Source organism: Mus pahari, chromosome 3, assembly GCF_900095145.1.
Source record: "Mus pahari chromosome 3, PAHARI_EIJ_v1.1, whole genome shotgun sequence".
Taxonomy (NCBI): Eukaryota; Metazoa; Chordata; class Mammalia; order Rodentia; family Muridae; genus Mus; species Mus pahari.
In genome coordinates this window covers 163,596,146-163,609,121 of record NC_034592.1, presented here as the reverse complement: position 1 = coordinate 163,609,121, position 12,976 = coordinate 163,596,146, and the positions used below count along the sequence as shown (strand labels likewise).

The 12,976-nt window shown below is 45.5% G+C and overlaps 1 protein-coding gene across 2 annotated transcripts in view; it reads right to left on the bottom strand.

Annotated features, from left to right (window-relative positions):
- Rtel1 (regulator of telomere elongation helicase 1) overlaps positions 1 to 7,221 on the bottom strand; it is a 34,984-nt gene extending 27,763 nt beyond the window's left edge. For both annotated transcript variants that reach the window (XM_029536210.1, XM_029536211.1), the window contains exons 1-7: positions 7,106 to 7,221; positions 5,730 to 5,981; positions 4,481 to 4,679; positions 4,100 to 4,193; positions 3,068 to 3,149; positions 2,770 to 2,830; positions 717 to 792 (exon numbers count right to left, since the gene is read on the bottom strand). In XM_029536210.1, coding sequence (XP_029392070.1) covers positions 717 to 792; positions 2,770 to 2,830; positions 3,068 to 3,149; positions 4,100 to 4,193; positions 4,481 to 4,679; positions 5,730 to 5,831 — 614 coding nt within the window. In that variant the 5' untranslated portion in view covers positions 5,832 to 5,981; positions 7,106 to 7,221. The remainder of the gene's footprint in view (positions 1 to 716; positions 793 to 2,769; positions 2,831 to 3,067; positions 3,150 to 4,099; positions 4,194 to 4,480; positions 4,680 to 5,729; positions 5,982 to 7,105) is intronic.
- Between the last annotated feature and the right edge of the window lie 5,755 nt (positions 7,222 to 12,976).

The following is a 12,976-nucleotide window of genomic DNA, read 5'->3' as shown; positions in this document are numbered from 1 at the left end:
AAAAAAAAAAACATAGAAACACAAGAAAGACAGAGCAAGCAAGAGGGAGGGAAGGAAGGAGAGAGAGGAAAGGCAGGTTGATCGGTAGCTTGTTTTCTCCTTGGTATAACAAAGTCTCAAGTCTCAATCTATCATTCTTTTTGCAGTACTAGGAATGGAATCCAGGGCCTCACACAAATCAGGCAAGAACTACATACAGCCTTAGCCATTCAAGATTTTCTCATCACCACTTCAATGTACAAAGCTGTAAGTCACAGATGTGTGTGGGAGGTGGAGGCAAAGAGGATCACAAGTTCATTTTCAGTTACACAGCAAATCTTGAAGTCAGCCTGGGCTTTATGAGACTCTACTTTGTCTCGAATAAGATAAAACAAATAAAAACCTATAGATTTACTTCCTCAGAAGTGAGTTAAGCTTTGCATACACATAAGGAAAGTCATCCATGGTATACTAAGCCGGAGAGCATTTGGAGTATAAGCACAAACAAAACCCAGTTTCTACATGCAAGCACTTCTCAATGGTCATCCTGGGGTGAAGTACAGGACAGGGAACAGAGAGGATTTCATATTTTTCACCTCATATTCCTCAGAACTGCTTAAATTTTTTCACATTGTTGGTTTCATAAAAGGAAAAGTAAATGTATTGTGCTTCCCATATGATGAGAATCTATCAAGGAAGGACAAAACAGCCATAGCCTCACTGGGAGAAGGTCTTACTTGTGTTTGCTTCCAATCTTGACAAGGTCCTCAATATCCAGGATGGAGGTAGCCAACTCTTGCTCCAGGCATTTCCCTGCAGGTGAGGTACAGAGTAAGCACAGATGCTCAGGGTCCATTGGAGTATCCAAAGACTCCAAGAGATACCCAAGGCAGAAGAACTCCTATGAAGCAGGCAACATGGCATTCTATTCCCTTTGTACTTACCAGAGAGAATCCTTACCAAGTGGACCAGGTCCCCAGGAGAGACCACAATCTGAAGTGATCTCAAGGGAGCCCTGCTCTAAATGTGAGACAGGTACTAGTATAAAGTGACAATATCTCCCAGGGTCCCAAACGGCCTGTCTACCCCTGGACATCTCAAAGCAGGACAAGAGAAACCGCAATTCCCAGCCTCGGGATGTGGAGTGAAGCAGAGCAGCCCAGACTCACAGCTTTCCATCAAGGTTCACAGAGTGTAAAGAGTAGTACCACTTGCTCGGGCTTTCCACCAATCAATGGACCCAGATTGGTACCAAATATGTGCCACCACGCCTGGCTCCTTTTTATTTTTTTGAGACAGGGTCTACATAGCCCTGGCTGTCCTGGAACTCCCTGGACATGCTGGCTTCGAACTTAAGAGATACCCCTGCCTCTGCCTCCTGAGAGCTGAGATTAAAGGCATGTGCCACTATTTGGTCAAACAGAGCTTCATCAAACAGAAGGCCTCTCCGTACTCCTGGCACTCACTCAGAGCTAAGTCAAATCTCCCCAACATGCCCCCACTCCCCTAGGATCATTGCAGCTGCACACTGCACGCTACACCCCTACAAATTCCTCATGATTTCCAGAGGTGTCTGTGTGCCCAGGAGTTTGAGAACCACAGCATCTGTCCAGCCTCTGCCATTTCCTACCCGGAAAAACACGGGCTGCGATCCCTATCTTAGACTGTATTTAGCCTCCCCTTGTCAACGGCTGGCACCCAAGCGTCGAGGAAGAAACACAACCTAGTGCCTATGTTTTGCCTCCCTGAGTGCAGCTTATTGGCAGAAATGCAGACCCACACTAGGAAGCTAACAAGGACAGAGAATGACAACTCTAATCATGGAGTTTCCAAACTGGTTACCAGGCCCAGACTCACAGTATCCATATGAGAGAGACTGGAGGGCTGGTGCAGGTACATATCTACACTACATCTAAGGCGTGGACAATCACACACTGAGACAACTAAGAGTCGTCAGGGACACCAGACCAAAAAATAAAGCAAGCAAGAAGAAACACAGCTGATGTGCTCACCACAGAGCCATGTCATTATCCTATCCTTCCAGCAGCTGAGATGAGAGATCCTCTCCCTGAGCTTAGGCTGCTGGCCTGACCAGCAACAGATGCAAAAGCCTTACTTCTAGGGCCCTGGGCAATGAGCAAAGATGTCAACCCTCGGACCATCAAAGCTTTACAAGTGCTCAAGGGCCACATCGCCTGAACCCTCTTACCTCATGGAGGAATCTCAGTCTGAAGACTAGGGTAGAAACAAAAGGAACTCTAATCTAAAAGAGGCTGAAGGCCCAGCCATCAGCCAGTTGTGCGAATGTATAACCCCTGAGGTTACAGAAAGCAGTGAAGGACACATCACAAGAAGCTTTTCTATTCACAACTCAGCAAATGAAAGAGAGGATGCAACAAACTCAGAGGAAGACAGGTTCAACTCCCAGCTCCAAGTAATGACGCCTGCATTCAAGTTCTTAGGGAAACTTGTCAAAGCCCAATTCTGTCAGGAATAGACCAGGCTGCCAACAGGAAAGCAGGAACTCAACGTGAACCCTGTTTGAACAGTCACCTATTCAATGTGAGAGCTACTCCTGAGTGCTAGTTCTTGGACTGCATGAGCTCTTCTCCATATAATACCAATGAGGAAACTCCCACGATCAAAAGACACCACCCAAATACACAGTCACACTCTGTCACACAGGGTAGAGCAGACAGGCTATGGTGCTACTACACTCTAGAAGACTGCACAAGCTCCACCCAAACTGTGCAACAACCACTAGGAACAGCTTGAACAAGTTGGTCTTACCTTCCACATTGTTGTAGAAATGACAAGAGCGACTTGCTACCTTCTTGCGGCACAAACTGATCTATAAGATGAAAATGCAGAGTGCTTACAGGAGTGGCTGAGAAATGGGCCACCCCAGCCCTAAGGCCTCACCAACAAGTTCCCCATGTTAATCTTCCTTGTGTTCTCTAAACTCTGGCCCAGCCCACCAGGGAGCATTGTGTCCAGGATTAGCATCCTCTGGGAACAGTTCAACATTCTAAGCTCCAGGTACCAGCCAACCAGTAGAACCACGGAGGTTAGGTGCCCAAAAGCCCACCTGCATGTGATTACTCTCCTGCTTCTTCACTTCAGGATGAATACACAGCTGCTCCCGGGAGCCCAGCACACATACCTTGGGCCTGACAAAAGAAAGAATGGAAGACATCAGCCAGGCGTGATGGCGCACGCCTTTAATCCCAGCACTCTGGAGGCAGAGGCAGGCGGATTTCTGAGTTCGAGGCCAACCTGGTCTACAAAGTGAGTTCCAGGACACCCAGGGCGATACAGAGAAACCCTGTCTCAAAAAACCAAAAAAAAAAAAAAAAAAAAAAAAAAGGAAGCCATCAAGGAGGAGCTGCTCAGAACATGCAGATTACAGTGTAACCTAGCAGCAGGAGCTATCTGGAAACAAATGGAAGCACAGAAAACTTAGGGAACAAAGGAAATAAAAAGTCTAGAATGGGGCTGGTGAGATGGCGCAGTGGGTAAGAGCACCCGACTGCTCTTCCGAAGGTCCAGAGTTCAAATCCCAGCAACCACATGGTGGCTCACAACCACCCATAATAAGACCTGACTCCCTCTTCTGGAGTGTCTGAAGACAGCTACAGTGTACTTACACATAATAAATAAATCTAAAAAAAAAATAATAATGTTACTTTCCTCAAGGCTACAATTTAAAAAAAAAAAAAAAAAAAGTCTAGAATGTAGTAAGACAAAAAAAAACAAAAAAACAAAAAACCCTGGGCAGAGCAACCTACTGTCCAAATTCTGCTACATGGGAGCCCTAGGGAGATATCAAGACTCAGCTGGATTTTTGGCTAAAGGCAGATTCATCTTCCATCATGAGCAAAGCTATCTTGAGAAGCCAGAGCTGACCCTAACCACAGGCATGACAGTTCTGCAAGAAGCCCAAGGTTCAAGGGCAGTCATAAGTTCAAAGTTCAAAACTGCTTTCTCACAGTAATGGATATCAAAAACAACCAGCCTTCACCTCCCACATACTATACATATACACTCAGTTGGCTCTGGTATAGCTCCAAACCAAGGTCATTACCAAGATACTCCTCAAGGTGTGAATATGCTGACATACCGGTAGGAAGTATTCCGAAGTTCACTGATGACCTGAGTTAGCTGTGAGTGCGTTCTAGAAGCATAGATGATCTTTGGGATATCTGTGTAGTACTCTGTACAAGCATAAGGAAAGGCAATAGCTGTGAGACATATTCTCAGGTGTGTTTGTACATGCAGCACTGAGCTAATTCAGCCCTGTAAACACCTACAAACCTGACTCTGACCCCAGGTATATACCCAAAATGGTGAGGAATATAGATGATATAAAATTCTCCTTAAATTCTGCTCCAGGAACAGAGGAAGCCTGGATGAACTGGCCCTGTCACGGGCGCTTTCCCTTCCCTCCCATCCGCACAGAGGCCAGGAGAGATGGGGGTCAGGGTGGGGAGAGAGGAGTCACCTATTGAGTCTCCGCTGGCAGCAGCAGCAGTCCCCCAGGATGACAAGGTCCGACTGGCAAAGAGTTCCCCTTGAACTCTCTCAGCAATCTTTAGGGAAGAAACTGCATCTCGGAGATGTTGCCGCCAGGCCAAAGTGGAACAGAGGAGGCACAGTGTCTTCCCTGTGCCAGTGGGGCTCTCCAGGATGCCATTCACTTTCTAATTGGTGTCAGCCACAATAAAGGGAAAATCAGGGGGTGTGGAGAGAAGTCAGATGACTCTGAGATGCACAGCTCACACCCAGAGGACACAAATTAGTTCATGACATTTTCCACTAAAAGCTGTAAGATGTCCTCATTAGCAAACTATAGTGGTACACAGAGGCAAGCAGTTATCTGTGAGTTTGAGGCCAGGCTGGTCTACATAGTAAGTTGTAAAACAGCCAAGGCTAAGTAAAGAAACCATCTCAGAAAACAAAAACTGCCCTCATTAGCAAAATAATTTCAGAGCATCACTCCAAATATGACAGAAAATTTCAGCCTAATATAGTCAGATGACTAATCAGGTGCCAAGTCTCAAAATAGGAAACTGTTCTACAATTCTGGATATAGGCATTCGCCATATTTGAACAGAATTTGATGTCTTCTATCCCAGATATCAGATATAAGCCTGAAGAAGACATTTGAGGAAAAAGTGATTCAAATACAAGAAGGCAACCTCAAGAAGCTCAGTAGAAAGCTAAAAACCCCACACCCCTAAGATTTAAAGACTTTTTCCAGGGTTCAAACACAAAAGTCAGCCACAGTAATACATGCCTTTAGCCCTAGTTTGCTGAAGGCAGAGAAAGACAGATCTCTGTGAGTTGAAGCTAGCCTGGCTTATCTAGGACACCTAGGCTAAAAGTTAGATCCTGTCTCAAAAATAAATAAAGTCTCATTTTAAAACATTCCAAAACACTTTTCCCAAACAGTGAAAGCTAGGTATTCCTGCTCCTCTGCATAGAAATGTGCCTCCTAAGCCCAAATGATACCCATTCCTTATCAAACAGACCCAACACAAACACCATCTACTCAGAAAAGACAGCAATACATTCTCAAAGCTATCCCTCTCTAGAACTATCTCTTTTGTTCACTTGTTATAGTATCCAAGCAAAGAATGCAGACAGACCCTGTCTGGAATGGATGAGGGTAGGGCTACAGTAGGGGTTTGCTGAAGGTACACCCTCATTGTCCCCTCCCTAAATTAATGTCTTGAGCTTTATGGTTTTACCTTCTGGAGACATTCTAGCACCTTGGTCATATATTCCTGTTGGCATGGGTAGGGCTGGAAAGGAAAATCCACTGTCACACCATTCAGGACTACCCTGGGCATATCAGCCTGTATTGAGGAAGACACGGTGGTAGGCCAAGATGCAGGCTGTTTAGGTCTGTCAGACAAACTCCTCTGATCATCTCAATGTTTCAGCCACTCCAGGTAAGTGTTGGCAGCATGTGGAACCAGGTTTCTCTCTGCAAGAATTTCCTACAATACAGACAAGAAGAAATCAGCCTTTGTAGCCACAGACCATTACACCAATCATTTTAGGAAGCTGTTCCTGTGGGGTCAGAAAATCTGTTATTTCCCTATCAAAAGGAGCTTGGAGCCAGTCATAGTGGCACATGCCTTTAATCTCAGTTCTCAGGAGGCAGAGGCAGGGGTATCTCTTAAGTTCGAAGCCAGCGTGTCCAGGGAGTTCCAGGACAGCCAGGGCTATGTAGACCCTGTCTCAAAAAAATAAAAAGGAGCCAGGCGTGGTGGCGCATGCCTTTAATCCCAGTACTTGGGAGGCAGAGGCAGGCAGATCTCTGAGTTCGAGGCCAGCCTGGTCTACAAAGTGAGTTCCAGGACAGCCAAGGCTACACAGAGAAACCCTGTCTCGAAAAACAAAAACAAAAACAAAAAAAAACAAAAAAAAAAGGAGCTTAGAGATCTAAAGATGATCCCCTGACTCACACAATTCCATCCTAGACTGAAAAGCAAGCAAAGCAAAAACCCAATGTAGTTATCAAAATAAGCACAATGTCAGCACTCTATCAGCAACTCTTCAAAAAGTCTGTGACTAAGAACCTGGGAGCATCCCCTGGTGACCTGGACCTGAACACAAAAGCGTGGAATGTCTCCAGCCTTTGATGCTCTTAAGATTGGGGTCATGCATCATTCGGTCCAGGTGTGCACCCAAACGCAAATAAAGTAGTGAAACAGGCAGGTGTGATGCACGAGCCTTTGTTCCCAGCACTCAGGAGATAAAACCAGGATCTCTGAGTTCGAGGCCAGCATGGTCTGCAGAGCGAGTTCCAGGACAGCCAGGACTACACAGTAACAGCCTGTCTCGCAAAACCAAAACCAACCAAACCAAAGGTTCACAGAATCATGATCTGTGCAGCCCTCCCCAAGTCACTAAACTTCTCCAGACCTCCAAGTCCACTAACAGGTGAAAGTCTATCCGCCGTCTAGGAACTAGCCCAGGGAGGCGCCTCTAGCTAGACACTCGCAGCAAGAGCCCCCGGACCCAGAATGCACCGCGGCCACTTCAGAACTAGCGAGAGCGTGATTGATATATGACCTCCATCCACTCAGATAAAACTGTCAAGTGACTCCCAGCTCACTTGTCTCGGTGGGGATGCCTTTCAAAATCCGGTATCAAACAACTGTAAAGACGCGGACCCCGCGTGCTCCGCAGTCCGCTGATTGGAACTTCGCGGGCAGATCCGTGTAGCCACGCCTAAACGCCACACTTCCGTTTCCTCTCTTCCGGTCCGCTACTTTGCACCCGGGCGGAAACCGGTTCCGCGACTTCTGGGTCAGCAGGTTCCCTCGCCTCTGGACGCCAGGGGGATGGGGGGTGGGGTTTCGCGCTGTGGACCTGGCCTCATCTCTGTATTCTATCCTGAGCACTTAAAATCGTCTAGAGTCTCGCTTGTCTCCCACTCTTTTTGCTTGTTTGTTTCGAAACAGGATTTCTCTCCGAAGCCTTGGTTGCCCTAGAGCTCGCTCTGTAGACCAGTAGACTTCCAAGTGCTGGGATGAAAGACTAGCACCGCCCAGCCACTCATCCCCACTTTTGCATTATGAGCTCCATCTTCTGGAGTCTACTAGTTCACTTGGCTAGGCCACCCACATTGTCCGCACAACTGCACAAATCTAAAGCTATAAAATCCAAATGGCTGCATCTTGCCTAGACAGCCGACTAAGAGCTCTCACTGCCTCCTCTCTCACTTACCAGGGTCCAGCTTATTTTCGAATCAGTGTCCCCTAGCTGTCAGGTGAGATCCTCTAAATCTCTAGCAGCTAGCACTAGCTGACAGTCAACAAGAACTCCAGGGAAGAGAGAGCTGCAAAGTCCTTCAGGGCGGTGCTGACATCAGAGGTGTTTGTTTATTTTAGGCACTCCCAATAGGTATTAGAAAGAAATTGATGTTTCAGTGACTGGTTCTCCACTACTAATAGATACTTGTTTCAGAGCTTCTCTTTAATACCAGGTAGTTTCCCACAGATATGCCCATACTTGTGCATGTGAGATCATATTTACAGAACACCCTGATACACCTATAGATTTCCTTCAGACCCTCATCTCTCATTGGGAATTTGAAGATAAAGAAGGCCACACACACTGGGATGGCACTAATTCCAGGCAAAACTTCCCCAGCTACTACTTGTGAAGCTGAGACATGAGCTATTCATCTGCTGGCTGGATTCACATCAAGACAAGTCTAGTTCCACAGCACATAGATAGTTGCTTTAAGGCAGCATGCCCAGCTTATAATTAAACCATCCTGGAAGGAATGAATATATTCTATTTTTTTATGAATATATTCTAAAGAGATGCATCTGATCTTCCTTTTGACTATCGGAACATTTAAACAATGGGCCCCCCAGACAATAGGAATTCCCCAGGAAAGAAGGAAAAGAGTAAAGAGTAGAGGGGTACCAAACAGAGAAGGGACTCGTCTCAGGGAAAAAGATTTTATGCAATTATGACAACTTGTCAGACTACTCTGGCAAAGAGACTGAAGCTAGAGATGATGGTTTGGCTGCATAGTAATGCACATATCTTATCCTCCAAATAAACCTAAGGATCAGAGCCCTAAGGATCACTTGGGAGAAGTTGGACTTTACTGTCCCTCTGCCCAGCGTTGCCATATTGGAAAAAAAATCCTAGCCAGGCAGTGGTGGCACACGCCTTTAATCCCAGCACTTGGGAAGCAGAGGCAGGTGGATTTCTGAGTTCAAGGCCAGCCTGGTCTACAAAGTAAGTTCCAGGACAGCCAGGGCTATACAGAGAAACCCTTGTCTCGAAAAAAAAAAAAAAAAAAAAACCACAACAACAAAATCCTTTTCTATTTTCACTATTACATTGTCTACTTAATTGAACTATTTAGAACAAGTTTCCAAGAACAAGCTTGTTGAAGCTGCCAGATCCCATGCTTTGATTCTTAACAACTCTATTGACAATATACATGAAATCTATTCTCCTGAATCTATTCTGAGAGTTGAGGGGGTGGGTAAATTGAGGAAGGATATAGAAAGTCTTACTCAGGATGCAAAAAAATCTAAACCAAGTCAACAAACTTGGATTCAGTGTCTGCTCTGGCAGACTCCAAGGGGTTCTCTGTGGATAAAACACTATCTCAATTACAGAGTAGATGCGAACCAACCACATATAAGACTGTGATAAGTATAAAGAAGATAAATAATATTAAAGGGTTCCCCTCACTAGAGGCCAGAAAAGGCTTCCATGAAGACTGTTCTGGGAATATTATGAGAAAAGCTATGTTGCTAGCTTATAGCTATAGGACTTGGACATAACAAATCTTCCAGAAAGTAAGGAACTCAAACAGGCTAATAAGAACAGAATAAAGAGACATTAATCTAAGGACTCTCACTATGTTCAGGAGTATATTAATGCCTACCTTGAGGTCTGGGAGATTGGGAATGACTGGATTTTCCTGTATCTGTCTCCAGGAGCCTCCTCATCGCCAGCAGCTGCCAAGTACCAGGATTCTGGCACACCTTTCTTGTCCTCTTCTCTCTGATGTATTCCAAGCCCCAGCACATAACAGATGTTTTACAGGTACTTGTTGAATGACTGAGTATCCTTCTGAGGTGCCAGACTTCTGGACAGTCCAGAGTGAATTCAGATCAGTAAAGAATTCTAATCTGTAATCTCTTAGTCCGTGTACTGGCTAGTTTTGTGTCAACTTGACACAGGCTGGAATTATCACAGAGAAAGGAGCTTCAGTTGGGGAAGTGCCTCCATGAGATCAGCTGTAAGGCATTTTCTCAATCAGTGATCAAGGGGATAGGGCCCCTTGTGGGTGGGACAATCCCTGGGCTGGTAGTCTTGGATTCTATAAGAGAGCAGGCTGAGCAAGCCAGGGGAAGCAAGCCAGTAAGTAACATCCCTCCATGGCCTCTGCATCAGCTCCTGCTTCCTGACCTGTCTGGGTTCCAGTCCTGCATCCTTTGGTGATCAACAGCAATGTGGGAAGTGTAAGCTGAATAAACCCTTTCCTCCCCAACTGCTTCTTGGTCATGATGTTTGTGCAGGAATAGAAACCCTGACTAAGTCCATAAATAGCATCCACAAAGCAGCTGCTCATGAACTTTCTTTAGTTGACTTTGGTTAAAAACTCAAGGCCTGCTCCCAAACATGGTGCCATTCTGAGGCAAACATTTAATATGCCCACTGTACCTTTCATTTTTGTTCTTACTGAGTGCCTAGCACTGTGCTAGGAGCAAACAACAGAGCTGGTCTTTGGAGTTCAAACAAAGACAGAAGTCTATGGGAGAGTATGCCCAAGGTGAGATTATGGCAGTACAGTCCTATGAACCTTCTGGGATGCTTTTGTATCTGCAAGAGAAGACTGGAAGGTGGAGAAGGTTACTTCTCTTCTCTTGATCTCAGCAACTGAGTTTAGCCTCTGGAGGAGAGTCCATCTAAAGCATGCTACAATACCCAGATGCAGGTACAGTAAGTAACTTATCTAGAGGATGTGGCTGCTTCCAAAGGGGTCAACACCATTATTAGGAATAGACTTGTGTGCTTCTCCCTTCTTCCAGCTCCCTCCCAAAGCAGAATTCCAATGTATGCACAGAACTGTGATTTCTCCATGTGAATGAGCTTGGTATTTCTACATTAAAAAGTACCATGAGTAAGCATCTCAAGACAATATCTAGTACAATTTCCTCCTTCTCTCGGGGTCTGGCATCATGGTTTCATCTTACACCCAAACTTCCCCTCCAATAGAGAATGTCAAGTAGAGAATGTCATGTCAGAGCTGGTGCTGGAGCCTGCCTCTAGCTCACACCAAAGTCCTGAACTAGGTTTCATGTGTTAGCTCCTGACTTCTATCTGGAGGCTCTGAAGGCAAATCTATATCCAGGGTATTCATGTTGGCAGAATTTGCTTCCAGTGGTGGTAGCTTTAAGGTCTTGCTGACTACAGGATGGCAGTAGCTTTTATATCTTTGCCATTTGACTCCATAGTAAGGTCTATCCTGCTTTGAAAGTGCTCCTGTTAGGGTTGGAGAAAAAGCTCACTGGTCAAGAGCATTTGTTGCTCTTGAAGAGGATCAGAGTTCAGTTCCCAGCATCTACACTGGACAGAATACAACCACCTTTAACTACAACTTCAAGTGATTTGATGTCCCTTTTGGCCTCCACAGGCACCTGTATACAGGTGTGTAGAGGGAGGAAGAGAGAGAAAAAAAAAACAAATCTTTAGGGAAAGGGGGATGCCTATTTATTTGGGCCCACTGGATATTCCCTTTCTATGTCTTTTAATCCACACAATGCAATTTAATTCCAACTGTCAGATACATAGGCCAGGCTAAGGTATATGTACTAGGTGCAAGGTTATGTGCAATGCTAATAGGCTGGCTCCATGTACACCTGGTCCTTAGGTTTGCCCCTGACTTTTGCCTTTGTGAGCTGCCTCATCTCCCTTAAAGTCTTGGAGGATTTTCAGAATTTTACTTCTAGCCTTATGAGTTAAATGTTTGTGAAACAGGCCCTTCTTGTCTTGATTTTAGTGACTCCATCTCAAAAGTGGATGAGATAGCCCATTAGATATTGTGTTGTCTTATCAGGAAAGGCAAATCACATGCTCCCTATTTGTCCTAGTAAGCCTTAACTGTCACCTTAGCACAGCCTAGAGTCACACAAGAAAGGGATTTAAACTGAGGGGTTTCCTGGATCAAAATTTACCTGTGCCCATGTCTTTGGGGGACTGTCTTGATTGTTAATTGCTGGGCAGTACACCCCTAGGCAGCTCGTTACCTAAACTATTTAAGAAGGCCAAAGAAACATAAACCTGTTTGTGAGCCAGAGAGCAGCACTTCTCCATGGTTCCTGCTATATTTCCTTAAAAGTGACTAGGTTTCTTGGTCAGAGGTAATGCCTTATGGCTTAGCAAGCAGACCTGATTTCAAGTTCCTGCCTTGACTTCTCTCAATGATGGGCTGTAACCTGTAAGATGAAATAAATTATTCCCCCCATGTTGCATTGATGGAGTTTATTTTTCCCCTCGGGGTCTCACTATGTAAGTCTTGGCTGGCCTAGAACTCACAGAGATCCTCTTGCCTCTGCCTCTCAAGTAGTGGAACTAAAGGTATGTACTACCATACCCAGCCCTTGACCAAAACATGTTATCACTCCAGGAATGAAAATAGAGCCGAGCGTGGTTTGCACGCCTTTAATCCCAGCACTTGGGAGGCAGAGGCAGGTGGATTTCTGAGTTCGAGGCCAGCCTGGTCTACAAAGTAAGTTCCAGGACAGCCAGGGCTATACCAAGAAACCTTGTCTCGAAAAACAAAAACAACAACAAAAACAAGAAAGAGAGAGAGAGAAAGAGAGAGAGAGAGAAAGAGAGAGAGAGAGAGAGAGAGAGAGAGAGAGAGAGAGAGAGAGAGAAAATATAACACATATGCATGCATACACTCAACCCTAGCAAATCTCTCTTCTGTCTTCTGGAGTCTGACACTATGGCTCCATCTTACACCAAGGAAGCAAAAGCCCAGAGAGGTTGGGAACTCTTTCTCCATCAGACAGAGAATGTGAGAGCTGGTGCTAGAACCTGACTCGAGGTCACATCAAATCCCAGTCATAGGACTTACCACGCCCTTATTTAACCAGAACCTGCTATTCCCTGGACAGTTACCCCAGACATTCTTGTAGGACAGTGTCACCCTTTGCAAACCAGTGAATCCCTTCCTTTCAGTACTTAGCAGGGGCTTAGAAGTCATCCACCCTCTAGCAGCCTCTGTCACCCACCCTGACTATGGGACAAGCATACTCTGGCCTTACTCCTTCCATGCCTATTCTGGGGAATGAGTCTTATCTCCACATCCTCTAAGATACACAAAGCCATATTACAGGAGTGTCACCCATGGATGCGGCAGATGAAATATAGGCCTCTTGCTGCATCGTTTTACTTCTCTCCCTCCATTTCCTCCCAATGTCTTGTCTTTGATAGTTGC